At 38.5% G+C, this 23980-nt stretch overlaps 2 protein-coding genes across 13 annotated transcripts in view; one reads left to right on the top strand and one right to left on the bottom strand.

The window, feature by feature from the left end:
• The first annotated feature begins 229 nt into the window (after positions 1–229).
• On the top strand, positions 230–14584 carry ZNF518A (zinc finger protein 518A). Of its 2 annotated transcripts, XM_020794995.3 has the most exons (4): positions 230–367; positions 1623–1731; positions 4540–4655; positions 7319–14584. In XM_020794995.3, the coding sequence occupies exon 4, from the start codon at positions 7412–7414 to the stop codon at positions 11909–11911; it is 4500 nt and encodes a 1499-aa protein (XP_020650654.3). In that variant the 5' UTR covers positions 230–367; positions 1623–1731; positions 4540–4655; positions 7319–7411; the 3' UTR covers positions 11912–14584. The 2 variants fall into 2 exon arrangements, with proteins under 2 accessions (XP_020650654.3, XP_020650656.3); XM_020794997.3 differs by lacking the exon at positions 1623–1731 and having other exon boundaries at positions 245–367.
• A 1880-nt stretch (positions 14585–16464) lies between these two features.
• Positions 16465–23980, bottom strand: part of BLNK (B cell linker) — a 130261-nt gene continuing 122745 nt past the window's right edge. For all 11 annotated transcript variants that reach the window (XM_020794990.3, XM_078391310.1, XM_020794984.3 and 8 more), the window contains 6 exons: positions 23869–23935; positions 22355–22386; positions 21999–22075; positions 21351–21434; positions 20258–20413; positions 16465–17849 (listed from right to left, as the gene is read on the bottom strand). In XM_020794990.3, coding sequence (XP_020650649.3) covers positions 17721–17849; positions 20258–20413; positions 21351–21434; positions 21999–22075; positions 22355–22386; positions 23869–23935 — 545 coding nt within the window. In that variant the 3' untranslated portion in view covers positions 16465–17720. The remainder of the gene's footprint in view (positions 17850–20257; positions 20414–21350; positions 21435–21998; positions 22076–22354; positions 22387–23868; positions 23936–23980) is intronic.

The following is a 23980-nucleotide window of genomic DNA, read 5'->3' as shown; positions in this document are numbered from 1 at the left end:
AATGAATGCTACTGTCTTCATTACTAGAGCCGAAAAGTCTCCGCACAGCAGCAGCAGCTGCGGCCGCCTCACCCGCCAACGCAGCGTTCATGGCGCGGGGAAGGAAGGGAAGTGCCATTTCGTAGCGTCTCGATACTCTGGGGAGGAGGAAAAGGAAAACGGGGGGGGCGGCAGTTCGAGGGGTTTCCAATCGTACCCCTAAACTTCCCTGGGCCTCCGTCCTTCCGCCCTCATGCGCGGCGCGTATCCCTCCGCCACAGTCACCCCACCCCGCCTTCCATTGCTGAGCTCGTCAACTCCCGCAGACCCCGGATGGAAAGTGTAATGGCCGCCAATAGTGAGTCGTCGGACTATGGAGACGGGCGAGGTAATTTAGGTGCCCAGCGCGGCGCCCAGCGGCTGGGGAGGTCAGCGGGAGGGAGAGGTGGGATCCGCCGGGCGCCTAGCTGGGTCGGCGGGGGGCTGAGATGGGGCTCGCTGGCCGCCAGTTCCCCGGCGGAGTTCTCCGGGGTGGGGAGAAAGTGTGGGGGGGAGTAGTTCTTCCAACAGGACGGGCGAATCCCCGCAGTTGGGTAGGAGGAACCTGCCCTCTTGTTGGGCTGGGGCATCAAATAGTCCCGCCGTTGCGTTTGGCAAAGTTCACCTCGCTCGCCCCCCCCGCCGCGCCCCCCATTTCTGTTCTGGGGGAAAGGAACGTTTCGGAGCGTCTCTCTTCAGTGGGGCGAATTTAAAAGCGCTGGAGCTCCTCATGACGGTTTTTGTACCTAGAACTCCCCCCGCTCCGAAAAGCCAACCCTCCCCCCCCAACCACACCAACAGACCGTACAAGCCAACACGAACTTCTGTTGTGGGTCCATTTAAAAAAAAAAAAAGAAATCCCTCTCACGGACTTGGTTGGGATAGAAGTGTGAACCCAGCCCAACAGAAGGTCCCAGATGGAGGCTCCGCTGTACGTTCACCTGCCTGTGGGCTCCTCTGCGGGATTGTGATGTGGTCGGGAGTGGGGGGCAAAAACACCTCGTTGCAAAGGCCTTCTTTCTTCACATGGTAGCATCAGGACACCATGTTAGCCTTACTTTTTCTACACAGGATAGGACTTGCCCTCCATCAATCCATCTTCTGCATGCGCTTGTAGACAAACACCAAGTGCTCTTCTACTCCACCTGTTGTGTTTGTTTACTGATTTAAAGTCCACAAGAGTTGCTTTTTTTGTTTTCTACCAAGTTTTGGATTCATTTTCAAAGGCAGCCCAGCACAAGTTATGTTGATTAAAAAAAAGTAGATGTACATATGCCTGGAAAACACAATTTCTTTGTAGTCAAAAGAACAACAATTTAGAATGTCTTCCCTAGTATGTGAAATGGCTGACTGTGCATTGCATAGGCTCTAATGCACACATTTGCACATGCATTCACTGCCACTTTTTGCAATGTAAATTCTAGGGACCATGAAAAGAGGCCTAAGTCCTGAACACAACTAGGCCTGCAACTCTTTCTAACTCTCCTGAACTAGAATGAGACATCCTCTTCTTGTTTGTCCTAGTAACTCCATCTTGTGCATAAAGTAAAATAAACTTTTGTCTCCCCGTTTGCTTTTCTTTTTCTATTTTTGTGTGACTTCAGTCAAGAAATCAGGGACATTTCAGAAGATAAGGAATCATCTGGCACAATCCTAATTCCAATCACTTTATGATGGTTTTAAGTCCCATGGTTACACAAAGCGTGTTCCCAGGTAATTCTACATAGGATTGCTGTTTTTGAATATCTAGTGCAGAATAATGTTTCAAGGCTGTCGGATTTGAAGTAGTTATCTCCTTGTTATTAATGGATTATGTTGCAACAGTAAAATTAGAACACAGGTCATTGTTCATTCCTAGTGATTGGAGCACTGGGGGGGGGGGGAGAAGTGGATTGGAGAGCCAGAAGAAACTCATAGGGTACAAAGACATGCAAGGACAGGGAAGAGGAGGAAAGACAAGCAATGGCTCCCACAAAACTTCTTCCTTCAGGATCCCAGCAAGCTTTGCTTCCTGGCTGATAATATAATTGTTGCCATTTCATAAAGGGGCAGAATACCATACTGTACCTCCACATTCTATTAAGTGTAGTTGGCCATACATCCTGTTTAGCTGCACTTCCTGCTGCTATCCCCATTTCATTACAGGCAAATCCCTGTTTCTAGGGCAAGAGATGTAATGAGAGTCTTAGGTGAATAGGTTTTCTAGCACAACCTCATTCGAGTTGCCAAGGACAAAAGTAGTAGTGATACCACTCATTTAGCTCTGAGGACCTGCCAGTGTTTCATACTTGGTCAACCATGTTTTTGATACGCCTAGGAAAGTTGACTCAAAACACTTTGTTCAGGCTAATTAATGAGCTCTTCATTTTCTTCAATATCCGGACTCCCAATTCTTTATAGATATTTAAAAAACAAAGGCCAATGCACTTTGACCATGGATTTGATTTGGGGCAGGACCTCATGCTTTTGAACTTGCAGCTCCACTTTGTAGAGTGGGAATGATGAGCATTGCACTTGCGGGATTCACATGAAGATTTACTCAGAAAGGTCTGAGATATATTTTGCACAAAGAAAAGGAGATAGGGAACTAACATTGCTCTCGGTGGCCATTTTGTTCTGCTCAGTTTTAACTTTCCACCAAGAAGTCTTAAAATGATAATCAGTTTTGCTAGAAGCAAAGTAATGATTCCTATCATCATCCTGAATTGTGACTTAAAAATCATTATTACAGAACTTAAGAGGTATATGTACTACAATCTTTTAGAAAGTAACATTGTTTTAAAAGAAATATGCTAATTATTTTTCTTTATTAAATGTCATATTAAATTGTTATGAGTAATTAAGATGCTAAGCATCCTATATGGATAATTTGTAGAATAGAGATTTAATGGTTACCTATATTACAGGTAAGTGCAGAATGTTATAAATATGCCAGTTAAAGCTTGCTCACATTTGATTAACTGCCATCTGGTAAAAATGTACAGAATTAACTCTGCAGTAAGATAATTAAAACTAGAATTTGAAACAGCCTGTGGTCACATTGTATATGAAATGTGAAGATAAAGTTGCATAGTATTGTGTGTTTCAAACCTCCAAAGACCCCTCCCACTTAACACTTGAAAAATTGTGCTACATTGTACTGGGAGTTGATACAATTCTTTAGAAGAATATGTGTCTGTACTTAATTGACTACATTGCATGCAGGCTAAGACAGTAACAATAAAATTGATGCTTTGGCTTTTCTTTTCTACATTAAACTAATTTACATTCTGGTCAACAGGTTTTAGGTGTCATCCTGTTTAAGGATGTTTGGAGAGTTGCTTTTCTCTATTGATTTTGTGCTTTTGATCCTTAAAAACAGTGGCTCAGTCTTGCCAGGTCCTCTTTTGGTATCCATAACAAGTACTTGAGGAAAACAAAACTACTTGTGTGACTGTTTCCACATTTCTAGTTGTACATGAGACACCTATCCAGAAGTTCAAATAGTTGCTCTTTGGAAGACCATGGCCAGAATTCTATTTGTTTTAGGTGGCGTAAACCCACAGTTGTGTAACTAGTGTGCACAATTGCTAGCTATCACAGGATTAGATATACCCCAGTTGTGCAGTTGTTTATGCACTTGCTTCTGCTCAGAGGTATATAACAGTCAGCCAGAAAAGTGTGAAAACTGTTTGTGTAATTTCCCTTAAGTGCCTGGTATGTTGCAGTAGGATTATGACCTCTTAGCTTAAACAAAATGTTAATGTTACTAATAAATATGCAAACTGTGCGAGGGGTGCAGACTTACATGTGAACAAATTCAGTTTTGTCATCTTTAGTTCTGAAAACTATTTTACTATTTGGAGGGAGAATTGGATCCTTGGTTTCCAGAGGTAGACAATAAGTTTGCTGAGATGGAAATAAATGATAATATGAGTTATTAGTAGTTGTATGTTTCTTGTAGGTAATCCATGTCCAATTCACTAATTTGTCCCAAAGTGCCAGGCAGCTCTATAAATGTGTATGCCTGCACCCTGTAAATACTTATTCTGTTGAATACAGTAAGACTTGCTTCTAAGTAAACCTGTAGAGTTCTACTGTAAATTAATTAGATTTAGGAGAATAAAATGTATTATTTTTAAAAACTCCACAACTGCCCTGTCCACTTAGCTGAGTTGTTTAGAATTCCTGTCATAGTATACTTATTTTGATTGCCACTATCTGGTATAAAAACGATTGGAAAAATATTACAGATTTGCTAGGTGCCAGCACTATTTTGTAACAGGAGACAGTATTAAAGATTTCATTGTCAGCCATGCACAGAGCTGAAAAAAAAAATCTGCAACCTTCCCTGATGCCCAAATTAAAATTTTAAGATTTTATAGATGTAATTGTTTCATATTATATGGTGGCTGTCTTTAGAAGCAGGCTTTGCTATTATGTTAAAATCGGACATGGTTAAATCCTAAATGTTAGAACATAACTGCAGAACCTGTTCATAAATGTTTATGTTGAGTTTAACACTTTCTTCATTTGTTTCAGGTTTTTCTGTACACTGAATACAATAGCTCTTGAGCCTAGCTTTTATGCCTCTCATCTCTTAGGGAAGAATGATTGAGAAGGAACTGAAGAATGGAATTGTAGTCTTTTTTTAATGAGTAAGTTTTTTTGGCTTATTCTTGATTAAACTTAAAAATGTTCAAATGCTTGAATTGAAAGTATAGATTTGTATAGCATTCAGGACTCCCCAAAATATGCACTTGCCAGATTGCTATGAATAAAAATTTGCTTCTCACAATGGAACTGGCATTTTCTACCTTTTTGGCCACAAATGACTAATATTGGCAGGTAGGAAAGGACTATTTTTCTTTTCAGTTTAGTACATTTTATGGGCCTTTTGACAGTCCATTACATTTGGCAGATTCATGCCAATATAGGCTTACAGTCTAAAAATAGGCAAGGAAACAACAAAGAAAGTGTGGAGGAAATGGAGGCATAGTAAAAGCAGGAGGAAAATAGGTGGTTATTTACTTATGTATAAATATTAGATAAATAGTGTATTGTTGCTAAAGAAGTGTTTTAGTCTCCTTTTAAAAAAGCCTTGAATTTTAAAGAAGAATTAAAGGAGGCGACCATGAGCACTTCTGGGTATTAACTCCCAGTATACACATAAGTTTTAGCAAAGGAAGAGTCATTACAAGGAGCCTAAGATGTCCCAGTGGCAGAGTGTGGTGCAGCTGGATGAATCAACATCAAAGGAAAGGAAGTAGTCAGATATAAGAACAGAAATGATAGAGCAAAAAGTAGGCCATGGAAGGTTTTGAAGATGAGGATGAGAATTTTTTTTTTCAATATCTGAGAGTAGGCAGGGAGCAAGTATGAGGATTTAATAATATCACATACTTAGAGTAGAGAGAGATGAATAATTTGGCAGTAGAGCACTGGCTGAAGATGAATCTGTGGAAGAATGGAAGGAACAGTGTATATTGTCATGTGTTTTAGGCAAAGGAGGAAGTTAAAGAGAAATCAATTTTTTTGCTAGTATATGCTGGCCAAAATCCTGTTGCATAGTGTTGGCAATGCACTAATATATAGTATCCTTTGTGTGTGTGTGTGTGAACTATTAATACCCCAATTGAACCCCCACATGTTGTAGCTCTGCTGCTGGTTGGAAAAGAAGGGCATCAGTGTTGCCTGTTCAAACTACCCATCTGTTTTTGATTTATCACATTATTTCACTGAATAGTGCTACAGACAATGTAATAGTATCCTGGGAAATAATAAATGTCTTTTATCTCTTTGGAGATAGAGGAACTACCTCTATCTGGGGAAAAGACTTCACTGTATAAGGAAATATTTTAATGTTTATTTCCACTAAGCTTCATTTTTTCAAACTTCTTACCTCCTACTCCCCATGTGTGCTTGCTGTATTATCCAGCCAGATTTCTGCTGTTAAGAACGGTTAGCAAGAGTTTTTGTAGTTGCACATTACATTGTATAGTAAAACAATTTTTCACATCTTTCTAATTACGGTTCTTTGTTAAGTTGGCTGCAAGAACAGGTTATGCTTAAGACTGCTTTCATTTATACTCTTATAGTATAATCTCTGGTCATTGAATTTCCTGATGTGTATTTCAAAGGGTCTTTACTTTGGAGTTTTGTTTATGTATAAGGGTGGCAGGATACACAATGTGGTGTAGTGGACAGAGTGATGAACTAGGACTTAGGAGGCCTGGATTCAAATTTCCGCTCAGCCTTGGAAGCTCACTGGAGTGTGGAACTGATAAAAATGTGTTGCTTAAGTCTCTCACTTTGAAAGCCCTATTAGGGTTGCTATAGGTTGGCTCTGAGTTGATGGTACATAACATAATGGTGGCAGTCTTTGTCGTGAGCAGTCAGACATGTCAAGGTAGGAACACCACTAGGTGGTGGTGGAATTTCTAATCAGAGTGCAGACAGAAGACAAGAGTAGGTAAAGATGGGTAGATAGTGATTACCTTTCAGAACTCAGTTGGAACAATAGCTTCAGTAGTGGCTGAAGCAATAACATTACTTTGGGACTGATAGTCATCTAAGGAGGCAACAGTTAATCTAAGAACAGTTATGAGCAGTCATATGCAGGGTGAGGAAAGTACTTTGTCTAGGAAGGGATGTAGCACTGAGTTTTGCTAGACAGATTTCAGCTGTACTGTACAGTGGTGCCTCGCTAGATGACGATAATCCGTTCCACTGAAATCGCTGTTTAGCGAAATCATTGTCTAGCAAAAAGCATTTCCCTATTGGAATTCATTGAAACCTGTTTAATGCGTTCCAATGGGGAAGAATCGTTGTTGTCTAGCGAAGATCGGCCATAGGAAAGCCACTTTGTGAACTGCCGATCAGCTGTTTAAATCGCTGTCTTGCGAAGCTTGGGTCCCGAAAACACCTGTTTTGCGAGTGCAGAGGAAGCTGTCAAAATCATGGTCTAGCGAAAATCGGTTTGCGAAACAGGGACCAAACATTGTCCAGCGAAACTCCCCCATAGGAATCACTGTTTTGCGAATCGCTATAGCGATCGCAAAAAATAAATGTCTAGCGAAAAAACTGTCATGCAGGGTAACTGTCTAGCGAGGCACCACTGTATATGCTAAACCTGAAGAACACTGAACATAATGAGAAAGTGTGGCATAAATTGGGGGAGAGGAAGATTTTATCATAAATTGTAATGCTTTGCCCAAATCTTTTCTTTTTAGTGGTATGTAGGCTGTCCATAGGCAGTATTAAAATGTGAGCACTGCTCCTCTATCACATGTTTTTTAAAAAAATCAATGTTTTATTTCAGATATAATAAGCTGCGGAAGTCCTGGAACTCTGGAAATATATCAGCACAGAAATCTCTTAAAAAGTACCACAACAGTATATTACTTTAAGAAAAATGCCATCTGATCAAGAACCATCATTTTGCTTTCAAGAGGCAAGCTTGGTACAAGAAAATGTGTCAGATAGAATGTGTGTTCCTACATCAGTTGTTGTTGAAGAGTCTAAACCTCCACTTGCAGTCTCAGATATTCTCTCTCATGGACTAAAAACCGTGAAAATAGAATTGCCGAGGGTACATATCCCGAATGAAGTGCTATTTAAACATGAAATAGAGAGATACATGAAATTATTTCAGTGTAAAGAGAAACCCGCACTTGCATCTTCCATGCAAAAGGATGGGAATGGAAGCAGTTTACATTGCTCTGAGGTTTATATTCCACATAGCAAACCAGGACTGCATTATGAGGAGGGACTGAAAACATCAGCAAAAATATTGAACTTTAGCTGTACAAAATGCCGAAACAGCATTAGGTACAGCCCAAATGACCTACAGAAACATTTTCAGCTGTTACACCATGGAGAGTTGCCATCTTACCCTTGTGAAATGTGTAATTTTTCAGCTAATGACTTTCAGGCATTTAACCAACATCGTCGAACGCATCGCAGCACTTTAGTAAAATGTGAAATTTGTAACGATGATCATACATATACTTTGTTGGATCTGACAAAACATTTCACCTCTAAGCATTGTATGAATGGTCACTTTCAATGTGAAAGATGTAGGTTTTCCACCCAGGATGTAGGTACATTTGTTCAGCATATTCATAGACACAATGAAATGCAGTATAAATGTGATAAATGTCATCATGTCAGTTTTTCCGAAGAAGAGTTTCATAAACACGTTGCTTCACATATTGGCACATTTCCTTTCAGTTGTCAGTATTGCAACTACATGGCATCACGGAAAAACTATCTTTTAAAACATATTATTACCTTACACAGAGACCACCTCTATGCAAAACATAAATTGGACACAGACAACAGTGAAAAGAAGATAAAAACTCCAACAGGACTAAAACTTATCTTGAAAAGGTACAAAACTGGGGCATCTAGGAAGGCACTATGGAGACGCAAAAAAATTACCAGCAGCAGTTGTAGAATCGGAGAAGATAGACAAGTTCTCAGAGACACAGAGGATATTAAGCCTAACTCAGAAGAGCTAGAAAAGTCTGCAAAAGAGCTTCAGGTAAATGAAGATAAGATTGTTCTAAATGAAAAGCAAATCTACCGTGGAATGAAATCCTCTCAACCAGCAGAGTACAATAGAACAGAAGATGGATTGGGTTCTGGTTTGGGATTGCTGAAAAAAGCTGTTCATGGCCCTACAGTATTGATGGTTAAAAACAACAAAATATCTGTTCCTGCAAACTACAGTGCTAAATTTATGGGATTTAAAATGGTAGACGGTAAGCAACATATAGTAATAAAACTGCTACCTACAGATAAACAGAATTTGCCTGCAGGAAATAAAGTTGATGTGGTTAAAGATGGTTCAACGGACTGCTTACAGCAGACAGCTGAGAACTTTAATTTTCCTTCAGGTGCCGGACCTCATGAAATTAACCAACAGGTGTCCAAAAATAATTCAGTATATTCATTAATGTCATCTCCAGTGTCATTTTCTAATCACCACCCAGGAAAAATAAAGCAAGAAAATTTCAGTTCTTTAAGTTGGAATACATCTCAAAGTGCTGCACCTCCTGTTGTAGTGGTAGGAAACTGCTCAAGTCATTTGCCTGTGAAGCCCAATTCTTCACTTTCTAGTGATTTAGTGGCAAAAGCTGGAACTCGGCGTATTGTTTCATGGAGGAACTGTATACCTCAAGACCATCCTCAGGTTTTATCTTCTGCTGACACACACATGCTTCATTATGACCCTATGAAAAAAAACTTCCCTCCAGAATTCAAAGTCCTGAATGGTGAAGTGAACAATAGCAGTAAACACAATAATCTTTATTATTCATCAGCAGATATTTCTAATCAAGTACCGTTGCCTTTCCATAATTACTCCAAAATGGATATTTTGGAGAAATCTAAAAATCTTATATCCAGCAAAACCATTCCTCTCCAAAGCAGGTCTGTCAGTGAAACAGCTTGTTTTTCACAATCAGCAGCAGGATTAAATTCAGAAAAAAGAATGTCTTACGGCTTCATACATACTAATAATGATCCAGTATTCTCAACCAACCAACCTAGTTATGTCCTCGATAGACAGCATTGTATAGAAAATCATGATGGCCGGAGGTATTTGAATACTAAGATAAATCAAGTGTTGGAACGTGTAACTGAAATACCTAAACAGGAAAAGCCTTCCAGTTGTATAAATCCAGTTATGCCTAAAATAACATCAGTTTTCTCACTCCAGGGTAATCAAGCATCCAGCTATTTGTCACCTAAAGTAAACCAGTCATTACAAGATGTGTTAAAAGGACAAGCTATTCCTCAGTCACACAACTACATTAGAACTAATTATAACCAGTCATTTCCAAATAATCAAACAGATTCTAAAACAGCTACATACTTCAGAAATTCAACAGTTCTGTGCAATTTAACCCATTCATCTGCTAAACTCAAAAGAGAACTCAATGTGAACTGCAGTGCAACAAAAGAAAGTGCATGCTTCAGGAATGAAGGACGAGTACCAACCACATCTTTTAAAACAGAAGAAATAGGCTCACCTTCCAGGACAGTGGGAATTGGTACATTGCTTAAGACTCAGGCAGATTCCATCATAACACAGCAGTTGGCAAAAGACAAGATGCGCAACGGGATCCATCATTCTAATGTCATCCGTCCAACTCTTCCAGAACAAAAAAACCCGATGCTGCTTCAGCCATCTCCACCAAGATTTTTTGTACCTTTGCGCCTTGCCCACCAGCCAGGCTTGCAAGTTATTTCAGGAACTCCGCCTTCAAATATGAGTTCATCAGATGCTCATGCAACACGAGGTGCAACAACATCTTTACTGATAAACAAAGCACCTGGAATGATTTTGACATTTGGTAGTGGGTCACTTGGAACAATTGCAAATGCCACTGAAAATAATTCTCAGGTTTTAGAGAAATTTGCGTCTAAAGAGAATGGTAAAGGGGCAGTATCTTCATCAGAGATGGAGTTGAAAATAGACAGTTGTAGAAGTATAAGAAATTCTTCTGGTGTTAATGTATGCCGTGGGGCAGTAAGTGCTTCATCCACTGGCCAAATCCAAAAGGAACAAATTAACAGTATAAATCCAGAAAGTGGAATTTCTTCTGTGAAAATACTTGCAGGATATCAAAGCAGTAAAGTTGCCTCATCAGAGTCAATAAAACAACCCGAGATTGGACAAGAACCTGTTTATGCACTTTTGCCTGGTGGCAGACAAGCAGTTTTTCTTAAGTGTATGTCGCCAAACAAATCTCTAGTACAGAATCATAGTGTTTCTCAAAATAGTTCTGATAGTCAAAATACTGAACCAAAGAAACCTGGAGCAATGCAGCAAAAGCTTTTTTTGAAAATTAAGACTTTGCCTGCTGCTGACAACAGTCAACCAGTTAATAATTCTCTACTATCTTTACAGTTCAATAGTATGCATTCCCTTAACAGATCTGTACTAGACCAGGAAAAGACAGCAGTTTCTTCTAGCAATGCCTTACTCTTACCAGGTAGATTGATACCAGCAAATGCCTGTTCAGCAAGTGATAAATCAAAGGAAACTTGCACTTCTCTAGAGTCTGTACATTCCTCTAAGCAAGCAAAAGTATGGTCACAAAAGAACCAATTTGATTCAACACAAACAGTAACTGCTAACAAGGCCAGCAGTTTGAGAAGCCAAATGTCAGTAGAAACTATGACAAATAAGATTTCAAAAGCTAAACGTCATTCAAAACAAACTGGTGCTAAAGTTTCTGATGCTGCAGTATCACAAAAGAACAGGAGTCTGAAACGAAAAGCCAAGGAAGATCTTCAGGAGCCCCCTCGAAAGAAACCACTGCATCGAAAGTGTAAACAGAAAAATCTAATAGATATGAATGAATTTGAATCTATGCTTCCTGCCCCATGTAAGCCAAGATTGTCAAAAGACACTAAAAGAATTCTAAAGTTACTTCCATTTAATTCCAAGCAACTTGTCAAATGCCCACGAAGAAATCAGCCTGTTGTAGTACTAAACCATCCTGATGCAGATGTTCCGGAAGTTGTAAATGTTATGAAGACAATTGCAAAATTTAAAGGACATGTGCTGAAGGTCTCTTTATCGAAGAGGACTATTGATGCGCTTTTAGAGCCAGCATATTATAGTAACAGTTTGTACATAATTAGTAGTGATCTCTCTAAAAGAAAACGTAAAATGCTGAAGCCTGTAAGTCCTGTAAAAGAAAGGTTTGTGTTAAAATTAACACTGAAGAAAACTAGCAAAAATAATTATCAGATTGTGAAAACTACTTCTGACAATACGCTGAAAACTAAATTTAGCTGCTGGTTTTGTGGGAGAATATTTGACAATCAGGACAATTGGGTAGGGCATGGCCAGCGTCATCTGATGGAAGCCACTCGTGACTGGAATTCATTAGGGTAATTTATTATGATTAATCATGAAGACAAAATAATTCATTTGATTGCAGGTTATTTTGGATAACAGCAGTAAAATTATGTTTCTGGGTTTTTTTAATGGAACAAGTTTCATGGTAGCACCTAAAATGGACCTGTATGAATGAACTGCAGTTTAAATTGAAGTTTGTTACTACTATCATGTCATATATTTGTATTTAGATAAAGAATTTCAGGGCCTTTTTGTTCTGTATATATTTAAAAATCAAAGTGTGTACATATTTTTGTACTTCAGTTATTTGCTATGAAATCTTGCACAGGAATTGTATTTTTTCCAGCTCTGTGCATGCACTACTAAAAAGGTTTTTCAGCTACACACAGCTATTGCTGTATTTTTCCTTGCTCTTCAAAACAGAACAAATCAAAACCCACCAACCTTTTCTTTTCCAGGGATTGAACACTGTTGTTAGCAAGTGCCTAAAATATGTGAAGCAGTTTACTTTGTGTCAACTGTATAACCATAGGTCTACATAGGGCCAGGTTTTCTAACAAGTTTCTTTTAAACAAAGCCATATGTGAATGCTTTAAGCTATATTGCTATGCACATGACACTTGTACTATTTCTGTGCAGTTTGTCTACTTTCTTAGTGAAATATTTTTCATATAAATCAATAAATGTGTTATTATGTTTAAGACTGATAAGGAAATGAGTTGACAGCATAATGTATTTCTGCTTTGTACAGTATAATGAAGAGGATGTTGGACATCTCTGTTAAATGGCTATAATTTGTATTAATATTTGATTGAATAATTTTGCTACCAGATGTATGTAAAGGGAAGCCTGTGTTTTATTTGGTTTTTTTCTCCCACTTTTGCTAGGTAATATAATTTCCTTTTCAAAAGAGTGCTTCAATACAAATTTCCTATTCAAAAACACATGTTTCATGAAACTGATAAAGCTTATGGGCATTTTTCATTGAGACAAAAAGGGTTTGTCCCATTGTTACCTCTGTATCTCTTGTTGCTGATAAAAAAAACAAAAAAAACACTAAATTTCTCTACAATGATAGTATAAAACTGCCTATTATAATGGTGTCAAGAGATTTGTTCAAGCATCCTGGACTTTTACTTTTGTCAATCCCCTATCTGTTATACAAATGATTAGTCTCTTAAAGCTAGTCAGAATTCTTAACTCCACCCCCTCCATCTCAGACTGAAGGAATCACATCTTTAAATCTCCTGTAATCAGGTTGAAATTTCTGCCTGTTTGTTATCATGTATTGGGCAGATATTTCAACCTGATTACAGTTTTTGCCTGACCTTTCAACACAGAAAATGCCCTTCTAGTGTCATTTGAACCCTTTAAAATTAAGAGGCAGAAACATTGCAATCAGACATGTATAGCATTCAGATACGTATAGTACAGGTATTTCTTCCTCTACAAATTCAGGGGGATAGACAGAGACACCTTAAGACTTTTACTGATTGAATTTTATCCCGGGAAACAGGCCTGAATGGGCACCAAGTAAGATTAACTGATGTATTAGCAAAAGTATGAGGCAAGCACATTAATTTCTGTCCTGTAAATAAAGTGAATAATATGATTGGCAACAGTGTTTTGGCAATGTTAAATTGCGCACTGGTCCTCTGTAGAAAAATAAGGCTTATCTTGTGATCGGTATGAGTCTTTTAGTGAAGTGGGCAGGAAAAAAATAGTAATTTGTTGTAGTAGTCTCAGATTTTTAATATGTCTCTGGTATTCAAACAGTTCTTATAAAGTCAATTAACTCAGGAAAATGATGTGCTTTTAAACAAGAAATGCAAATCAGGATTACCTCTTTAAGAATTCCCCAGCACATGTGTGGTGTTAATAAATTTGTTATTTAGATATGTTGCTCTATAACTGTGTTGAATAATTTGAACCATGAGTAAAGCACAGTTTTCTATTGTAAAATTTATGTAATTATTGTATGGATAGAAAAATTTGGTTCTTTATTACTTGTGCTGACTTCTTCAGATACATAACATTAAATATTCTGTTGAATGGAGACAACTCTCCCAAAAGGTTTAGAATGATGCATATATTTCCACGCATAAGCATTCCACTTTTTATATTCACAATTATATTTTGTATTTATAAGAAGAAACTATTTCATAAAGACACAGGACTCACCTTGAGTTTGAGAGTTGCAGCTTGTGTGCAAATGGAAAAAGAATATTGTAAGGCTTTTTACAATGAGTATGCCTTCCAGAAAGGTTCAGTGGTTTGTGTTATTGAGCAGTGGGGCAGCGTGTTTATAATATGGCTCCGCTTCTGTTCTTGACCGCAACATGACCACTCTTAACGCTGCATGAATGGGTGTACATAAGGTGATTGTAATTTTTTTGCCACTAATTCTTTTGTAACACTGCTATTAAATTTTAATCCTTTGTCACACTTAATAAGGTTGACCAGCTTCATATTATGTTGCATTTTCTAAAGATTTTGATGAAGATGATGGAATCTGCATAGTTCAGAAATGTGTATATACAGTAAAATTGCATTCCCTGCTCGGATTGTGTTGTAGCTAGAAAAATGCTGAAAAACGTGCTTTTCCACCCAAGAACTGTAGATATTTTCCCTAGAACTGGAGCAGCGGCAAATCAGTGGTGCTGGTGTTTTACTGATTTAGGAATAAAAATAAAGACTGGATTAATATGATTTGTTAATTTGAATGTGTAAGAACATTGCTCAAAAATACTAACTTTGAAACTTAGGTTGCTGAGCTACTACTGCTTACTTCAGTGCCAGTCCTATCAAAATTGGAGGGATATTGCAGTGCTGGAATATTAATAGACTGGAAAAACTTGTCCTCTGCATTCTTAAAAGAACCAGAGCCTAAATTTTCTTTGCTGCTCATCTTGATCTTCATTAAAATCGAAACAGATGGAGAATTCATGTACAGTGGTGCCTCGCATTACGAGTTCTATGACAAATTCGCTTTACGTTGAAGGTTTTGCGACCGCAAAAGTGATCGTAAAAGGTGTTTCCTATGGGAGAATTTCGCTTTGCGATGATCGGTTCCCTGCTTCGGGAACTGATTCTCGCAAAGCAATGATTTTCGTCCAGCTGATCGGCAGTTTCAAAATGGCTACTGGGTAAAAAACATGGCTCCCCGTTCTTTTCTGCGACGGATTCCTCGCACAGGCAGTGCAAATGGCCGCGCTATGGAGGATCTTCGCTGGACGGTGAGTTTCAAGCCCCTAGGAACGCATTAATCGGGTTTTAATGCGTTTCTATGGGCTTTTTAATTTCGCATTACGCCATTTTCGTTCTACAGCGATTTCGCTGGAACGAATTAACATCGTAATGTGAGGCACCACTGTACTTATACTGAGTGGAAGAAGAAACAAAATTTCAGTATCACTAGAGAAAACATTGAAAAAAAAACACTGCTCTAGGTACTCTCTTGTTTTGCAGAAGGGCCTTAGATCCACTGCATACTGTCAGCTGGTAGGGATCAGGGCATGAATGCATTTTAACTGAGTCCCTTTTCGGCTCTCAGTAGCATCTCTATACTTTTCTAGAGCTCTCCTCTGAACCTCTGGAACAGTTGGGAGGGACAGTCTGCAGCGTGAAAAAATAATTCATGAAAATCTTCAGATTTCTTGTCAGTGAGTTTGAATCCAGCCCATTGAATTTGTTGTCAAGTTATGTACAGTAGCTGGAAGGTACAGACTCATAGGCAAATAGATGTTTCAATCAATATAAGTGCATTGTTTGATTTGGATTGATCTTTTAACTATAGTATCCTGTAAATTTAGCATATTACTTTGAAATTAAGTGTATGCTAGTTTCCCAGCAGCGTTTAACAAGAGAAGATATAATTTTCCTGAGATCTTGTAGTGTACATGATTTCAATTTGAGCAGGGGCTGTCATTTTTTTCAAGTCAAGATGAGAAGACAGAAAACAATTTAATACAAATTAGCATTTATGGTGGGACGTGGTGGCGCTGTGGGTTAAAACCCAGAAGCCTCTGTGCTGCAAGGTCAGAAGACCTGCAGTCGTAAGATCGAATCCATGTGATGGAGTGAACTGCTGCCACTTGTCCCAGCTCCTGCCAACCTAGCGGTTCGAAAGCATGCAAAAATGTGAGTAGATAAATAGGTACCACCATGGTGGGAAGGTAACAGCATTCTGTGTCTAGTCGTGCTGGCCATGTGACCTATGGAAGATTGGGTTGGAAACAGAGATGAGCACCCCCCCCCCCCGGAGTTGGACACGACTAGACAAATTGTCAAGGGGAACCTTTACCTTTACCTAGTATTTATACATTATCTAAGCATGTAATTTTCAACAGGTGTTTGTATGTGTGTGTGTATTCCTGAGGCAACTAGTCTTTCTCATTAGTGATTTGACAAAAAACCTCCCCATGATTCCAAGTCTGTCCTTAAATATTAATTTGAATTTTCATCTCGAAATTTAGCATTATAATTTGGAGTGTAAGAAATATCTTCAGTATTTAAAGCAACTGAAAACCAAGCTCTACATTTTCTGTCCAAAAGAAATCAAGACTTCATGTCATCATAAAGCAAATAACTGAGTGAAGAACTTTTATTTGAACCAGAGACTAGTCAAATGGATATGGAAAAATGTTTTGGAGAATGGAGAAGCAGTGAATACATCTATGGGTTAAAACTACAGATTAAAGATGAGACAGTTGTCTTTCTCTTCAGAAAATTAAAGTCAAATAATTGATACTTCTATGTATACTTTCCCTTTTGTATCTCAATTCTTTAAATAAGACAAGGAATGCTTGGCGCCAGTGGTTCTTAACCTTGGGTTACTCTGGTGTTTTTGAACTGCAACTCCCAGAAATCCCAGCCAGCATAGCTGGTGGTGAAGGCTTCTGGGAGTTGCAGTCCAAAAACACCTGATTAACCCAAGGTTAAGAACCACTGCTTGGAGCTATCCCACTGCTACTTACATCAAAAGCTTTGTAAGCTGCTAAGGGTACTTTCCTGGATCCAAGATGCAACATTTAAGTATATATGTTACAAAAAAAGCAGTACTTTGTTATGTTCTGTGTGGGTGTCCAAAGACATTGAGATCTAATCTTGCATGTCAACAATCAAAACATTCAAAATAATATTTTGTTCACTATATTTAAAATACATAGGCACACAATATAAGTTCCATTTTAACAGAAACTGAGAGGTAGATAAAATGTGCTTAAAATGTGAAACAGCCCCAACACAGTACTCCGGATCACAATTGCACATTAGTACTATGCTTAGTACTTCCTTTTATATTCTGATACGTACACAGGTAACAGGGGCTCCAACAAATATAGCTAAAGCCAGTACAGATGCAATAAATTGATGCTTTCAGTCCCAGGAGTCAACTCCTTCAATCTTCCTGCATAATGGCTCACTTTGACATTTAAAATATAACAAAATTGGAATTTTACCAAGGAACGTCTTCTGTAATTGGTACACTGCAACAGATAACTGTTCTTCTGAGTACAGTATATTACATGCCATTGGACACAACTACTCTTACATAGTTTATAATATCCTTTATAAAAAGTATATGTCCAAGTGTGCAAAAATTCAGGAACTGGTGAAACTTAAAACTTCACAACTCAGTGCTTCAGCACTTTTTTCTAAGACTTGGTGACTATCAAATCTCTTTCATTTTCTACAAACTATATAAATTGAGCAGATTGTATTTATTTTTGCTTGTTTGTAAAGCTTTTGAAGCAAATTCTTCTAATTATAGGTCTACATGCTCATTCTCAAATGTTCATTCTCAAAACTTAGAATTGTAGAGCGGGAGGATTTTCCACAAGGATCCTCATTTCAGTTCTGAAATTCTGACAATATGTCTTAGTTTAGTAGAGTCTTTCGTGTTGTTTTGACTGTCAATGAGAACAAGAGAAGTCCGTTGATGATTTTCTATGATTTCTGCAACACTGTCGAAGCGCTGGATTGAGAAAAGAAGAGTTCAAGATGGCTTATTGTTGCAAACTCAAATTGTGCTGATTTGGGTGATAATCATAATTAAAATTTTAAATCTTTCCCTTCTATCATATTAGCCCAAAACAATGTAGGTAAATGTTGTGTAGTGTGCATTTATGTATCAGTATTTCCAAGCAACTTTATATTTGAAAGTGGCATGATTGTGTGTGCTAAACAAGTGGAATGCACCATCTTCTTGCAAAGTTGGCCCCATTATGTTTTTGGACAAAAATGTCTAGTATAGAAGTGACCTGTTATCACTTCAGACTGCAGGTGGAAGGTTAAACAGTTGAATGCAAAAAGTATTTTCACATTCTCAAGTAGCATCTTAAGGACAAAACTTAGATTCCAAAATTATCTTGTTAATAAGTTCCAGTGAACTTCACTAGGCTTCCTGTTCGGTAAATACGGATTGCGGTAGACTGCACAGTTGTGTACATGTCCAGGAATTTTCCCCACCCCCTCATATGGAGAAATATACAGATGCTAGGTACTACTGTAATAGAGCCCAATAAATGTGTAAGTGAAGGATTATGAGGTGATGGTGAAAGGAGTAAAAAAAAACACCCACTTTTGTAATGTAACATATATTTTTATGCAGTTTGCTTGCCTGGCCAATTTCCAAAGAAAGAAGCTCAAAATTAGAAAGCAGTGGTGTCAACTTGCTACCAAAATGTAATTGCAAAATTTACAAAAATCCTGTTTCTGAACTGCGGTTTCTCTTACTGTCACAGATGTCTGCGTAAAGCCATTCAGATTATAAAAACAAAACAATGTCAATTCACTATTAATGAGAGCCAAAGAAAATCAGTGGATTACACTGAAGTAACAAAGCACAGTAACATTTGACTGAACCTACCAGAAACTAAAATTTCAGCATTAAGGTTTTGACATACTAAAGAAAAATAGATACAGTGGTACCTCGACTTACAAACTTAATTGATTCTGGAACTCCGGTCGTAACTCGAAATGGTTGTAAGCTGAAGCACCATTTCCCATAGGAATGCATTGAAATGCAATTAATCCATTCTGCCCGAAGGGGGGAAAAATCACCAAAAAACAAACAAAAAACCCCAAAAACACTGCAAGACCCATTGGGAATGTGATTAATCCGTTCTGGCCAAGGGCGGGGGGAGAAAAGCAAACTGTGCAAGACCCTTCAGAAATGCAAAAAAGCAAAGCGAAAAGCAAGCAAACCATGCAAGACCCATCGGAAATTCAAAAAAGCAAAGCAAAAAGCAAGCAAACTGTGCAGGACCCATTGGAAATGCAAAAAAGCAAAGCAGAAAGCAAGCAAACCGCACAAGACCCATCAGAACTGCAAAAAAAGCAAAGCAAAAAGCAAGCAAACCATGCAAGACCCATCGGAAATGCAAAAAAAGCAAAGCAGAAAGCAAGCAAACCTCGCAAGACCCATTGGAAATGGGAAAAAACCCAACAAACAAACAAACCCCACAAGACCCATCACAGCATAGAAGCATAATCCCACCACCCAGCCCAAAACCACACTGCAAAACCCACCCAGAACAGTTTTTAAAAAGCAGAAAGCAGCACCTTACCTTACCAGGCAGTCTGAAGCCTCCGATCGCATTGTCTCTAACCGTTGGGGCGAAAGAGTTACAAAAAAGCAACTTCTTCGCCTACCAACGGTTAGCAATTTGAATTCCCTGCCTTTTTCCCTGCCATTTTTGGTTGTAACTCGAAGGTCCGGCTGCAAGTTGAAGGAAAATTTTGCAGCCGGAGCTGGCCGTAACTCAAAATGGTCATAAGTCAGGGTGTCTGTAAGTCGAGCACGACTGTATATGTCACATTTCCATACTTTGTGGAAATGCATCTTTTAGAATTGAAAATTGGGAAAGTATAATACTGTATGAGAAGAGTTGATCAAAGAGCTCAACCATTATACTTAAGTTTTTATTATATCTTGGGGACAATCAAAGTTGAAGGTACATAGGAGACATGTTTCTACAAACAGAAATTGGATGTTTCTAGCTTATAGTCAATTAAATTGGGATTCTTCCCTCTCCAAATGCCCAGCCCCCATATGTTTGGATAAATGCAGTTTGGTGTGGACTAAATTTTACTGTCTTTAAGGAGAGTTATACTTACGAGCTCCCAGTGGGAGTTCCTTAATGAAGGGTGTATAGAAGGGCTTGATTGTTAAGATGGATAAGTTAGCTGCATTCACATTTTAATTAGGTCTCACTTGAGTTGGAACATCTAATTTTCTATTTAGTTTCATGCATAAGAAAAGTAAAGGTTAAATCAATTATTTCAATGTGTTGTCTCAGTATCAAATCATCATGCCCTCAAGCAGTGCAACTAAACTTTCATTCATGTATTGAGGTATCAAAGGGAAAAAAAATCACTCACCTCCTCTCCACTTTTTTCTCTGCCTAGAGCATACTGTCTTGTTGATTCAATAAATCGGACTGGGATGTTATATACTCTCTTGTTGTAAAACACAACTAGTGTATATGGTTGCTTTGAGTCTTGTCCAGAACTCTTCCTTACAAGGAACGATCCATCCTTTAAAATGGTATAAAAACACAAGGAATTATGACAGGTGAATGATGTAGATTTATTTTTCTTGATCTTGTTCCCCTCACCACAATCCTTTCGACAGGTAAAACAATTCTGAGTACTGTGTAATGTAGCTCTTAATAAATACTGGGCTTGGAAGAGTCCCCTGTTTTTGTAAGTCCTTGTTAGTACCTTCCCACTTTGAAGACACTTTGCCCTTGCCACTCATTTTTTTATTTTGATTTTGATTCTAAATTACTTCTCTGCTGCAAGATCTATTTCTTTCTGGAGCTGCACTCATGCCAGGTTTAGGAATAATAATCAAATTGCCATTTCAGAGCATTTGCCTTCTGGATTCTATTGCCAAGAAGCTGATTTCTGATCTGGGACAGGGACCGCTCATCGATCATAGTTCAATTTTCACAGTGAATGAAGTTTCTGCGGAAGATGTTGTGATTATTAAAGTAATAATGGGCAACTTCAGTCAAAGAACGCCTTTTCCTTTAAAGGAAAAAGGAGTGCCCTCTAATGAAACCTTAGTTGAGTCTTGTCTATCATATCTCGTTTCTTCGGAGGCCCTTCCTTCTATTCTTTGTACCTGCCATGCACAAGATTGTATGCTTTGTAAACCAATCTAACTGTTCAGGATCACTATGATGAAAATTTCACTTCAATAATACTTACCAGTACTTGTATTTAGCCACTGTCACATTGAGCTTTATTAAGATACTTGGAACTATTGAAGCCTACACAACATTTCGCAATCTCAAAGAAGGGATTACTTATTCTCAAACTGTATTGTATAAATAACATGTAATGGGAACCATTTGTGTGTGTTAGATATTTGCTTCATAATGTTAAGCTTGTTTCTAAAATTCAAATTCTGTTCATTTCTTCTGCCTTTAAACAAACATTACAGGGGAAAATAAAGAAATATTTTTACCTCGTTTGATTTATGTAAAGCCTCTTCGGCTGTTTTTCGATCACTGGAAGCCATGTACCATGGTTTCCCATGAACACCAGCATTCTGTGAAAACAAGTTCTTTCTTACAGATCAAAAAGCCCATTTCCTATGTTGCCTCAGCAAGATCTGTGAGTTCCACTGCACTCAGAAGGTAAGAACACAAGTGTTTACAAAATTTCAGTGAATGGCATAGACATGTAAACATGGGGAGCCAGCATTTGTATGGATTTGGCTGAAAATATCTGGGATGAACATACATATGACATTAATAAATATGGATATTATGTCATCTGGGAATTGTTCAGTAACACCAAAAGTAATGCATGTAGGATTTCTTATTCAACTTTGTATGTGCTTTGCAGAGGGGTTTCTGTTCCTTACTCAGTGCTGGGTGATAACTGGACAAGTTGCCTACAAAGCAAGATTTATTTCTCTTAAAGCAAAGAAAAATTAAAGATATTTTATTCTTGTTAAAAATATGCTTTTTGGCTACAACAAACTGCCACTGTTCTGTGTATAGCCTATGCATTTAGCTGACTTTGAGCATTTTATAATGGCCAGCAACCCATCAGTTCTTGTTCGGACTCTTTTACTAAAAAAAGAGAAAGAACTAAAATAGTGCTATACCTGTTCCGCTATGGTGAAACCACATTGAACACTATGGCGTGGTATACTAGAGGTGCAGTTCACAGGTCCTGGTGATCCTGAAGAAGATATAATTTTGTTGGCTGTTATTTGGATTTGTAAAAATTAGAGCAGAGTATTGATACAATGCAAAATCACAGCCCTACTTCTCTAGCCTATTGCTTTTGCAACCAAACTTATGTCGTGGTAAAGACATGATGAAATAATCTTTATTCTTAATACGGAGGATGAATGGAATGTTGTATCCTCAAGAGAGTTGCTCATGATGATTCTACTCTGGCCAATTTGTACAGATCTGAAACCAATTCTAAACTTTAGTCAAATAAGAAAACACTTACGAGGCAAGACTGGTGGCTTTTGAGGCAGTGGCCTGAAACAAAGGATTGGAAGTTAAATGAAAACCAGTTCAGTTCTCTTTGCATTTACTTATTTGATCTTAATGATCAAATGTAAAAATCTGCACTTTTTGTTTTTCATTCTGCAACTAAAGCTTTCCAGGTTTCTACGTTTTATGTTTTATTATTTATTTTTATTCATTCCCTTTTGTATTTCTTTGCAGATCATACTTTTTATACAGTGGTTGAAATTCTGTTGCATAGTTTTGCATACACAGTGGGGATAATGTCATCATCAATAGAAGATTGACAGTGATTAAAAGACAAATCGCTACTCATTAAAGATGATTCTGGGATGCACATGACATGTACCCCCAAATCTCCAAAGGAAACTTTTAATCAGTGATGATTTGCTGCTGCTGATGTCATCACTGCTGTGCACCTTGGAGTTGTGCAACAGGGTTTCAGCCAAGAAGTTCTCAGCACCCTGCAATAAATCCACATTTCAGATATTTCTGTTTTTCTCACGGTAGCCTAGGAGATTACAGGCCACAACTGAGTGCCATAACATAAAATCAAGATTACATACCAGGCTGTGATACACATTCTCAAAGAACATTTTAATTTTTTGTTGTAGATTCTTTAACTTCAGGAAGCTGTTCTGGACCATTTCTATTTTGATTTTTATTGTATGTCTATTTTCCTATTTTGGTCTCCAGTGATACCCTTGATGACCTTTTCTAGTTCCTTCATAGATGCCCCTGAGAGTCTCTGTCCCCCTCTGACTTATTTGCTGTGGTCTCCATTTGGTCTGATTATTGAACTAAAGTATACAATAGAGATGGGGGTATTTGTATATGAATACGGATTTCCCCGCACAGCTGGACTTAACGAGGAGCGGCCCCTGAGGCCAGACCATTCACTCATGTGTCTGGCGGAGGTGGCAGCCTCACTCATCCTTCCAATCGCTCCGGAGCTACACTCTCTTCCTGCTCGACTGGCTACTCCAAGCAGTGGGAGGGAGGATGAGTCTCCCTGCATGGCTGCTGAGTTGCTAGCTGAGCAGGAAGAGAGTGGAGCTCTGGGAGTGATTGGAAGGATGAGTGAGGGGGCTACTGCACGCGTGAGTGGACAGTTAAGTCCAGCTGCGTGGGGATATTCATATCCCCATCTCTAGTATACAACATCAAATTTTACTCCTCAGTATTGGTGAGTAGCAATATGGAGCTTTTACTGCTGCCTATATAAGTCCTCAATAAACATCATCTATCCTTTTGAGTTCTCTTTCCTTTAGACCAGTGGTTCACAATCCAGGGTCCCCAAATAGTGCTGGCTTTCATATGCAAGAAACTCAACCCAGCATGGCTAACCCGTCAGAGATTCTGAGCATTGCAGACCAACAACCAGGGCCTTAGGTCCTAGGATCCAAGTTTGGGAACTACTGTGTTTGCCTTTGAAATCACCAGATTTTAGTTTGTAGCAATAAAGAAAATAAAAAAGCAAATGGCAGTTTTTACTTTGGAATGGGTGGAAGAGGAATCTCATGGGTGGAAGACCGGCGACGCTCAGCTGGTATAGGTTTATCTGTGTTTGGAAATAGACGGAGAAGTCAGATTAATTACAGGATAC

This window comes from Pogona vitticeps, chromosome 3 (assembly GCF_051106095.1).
Source record: "Pogona vitticeps strain Pit_001003342236 chromosome 3, PviZW2.1, whole genome shotgun sequence".
Lineage (NCBI taxonomy): Eukaryota > Metazoa > Chordata > Lepidosauria > Squamata > Agamidae > Pogona > Pogona vitticeps.
This window is presented reverse-complemented; position numbering and strand designations above follow the sequence as displayed.

What these genes read in the sequence shown, in the direction of transcription:
- ZNF518A (XM_020794995.3), top strand. Translation starts at nt 7,412, where the DNA reads ATGCCATCTGATCAAGAACCATCATTTTGCTTTCAAGAGGCAAGCTTG.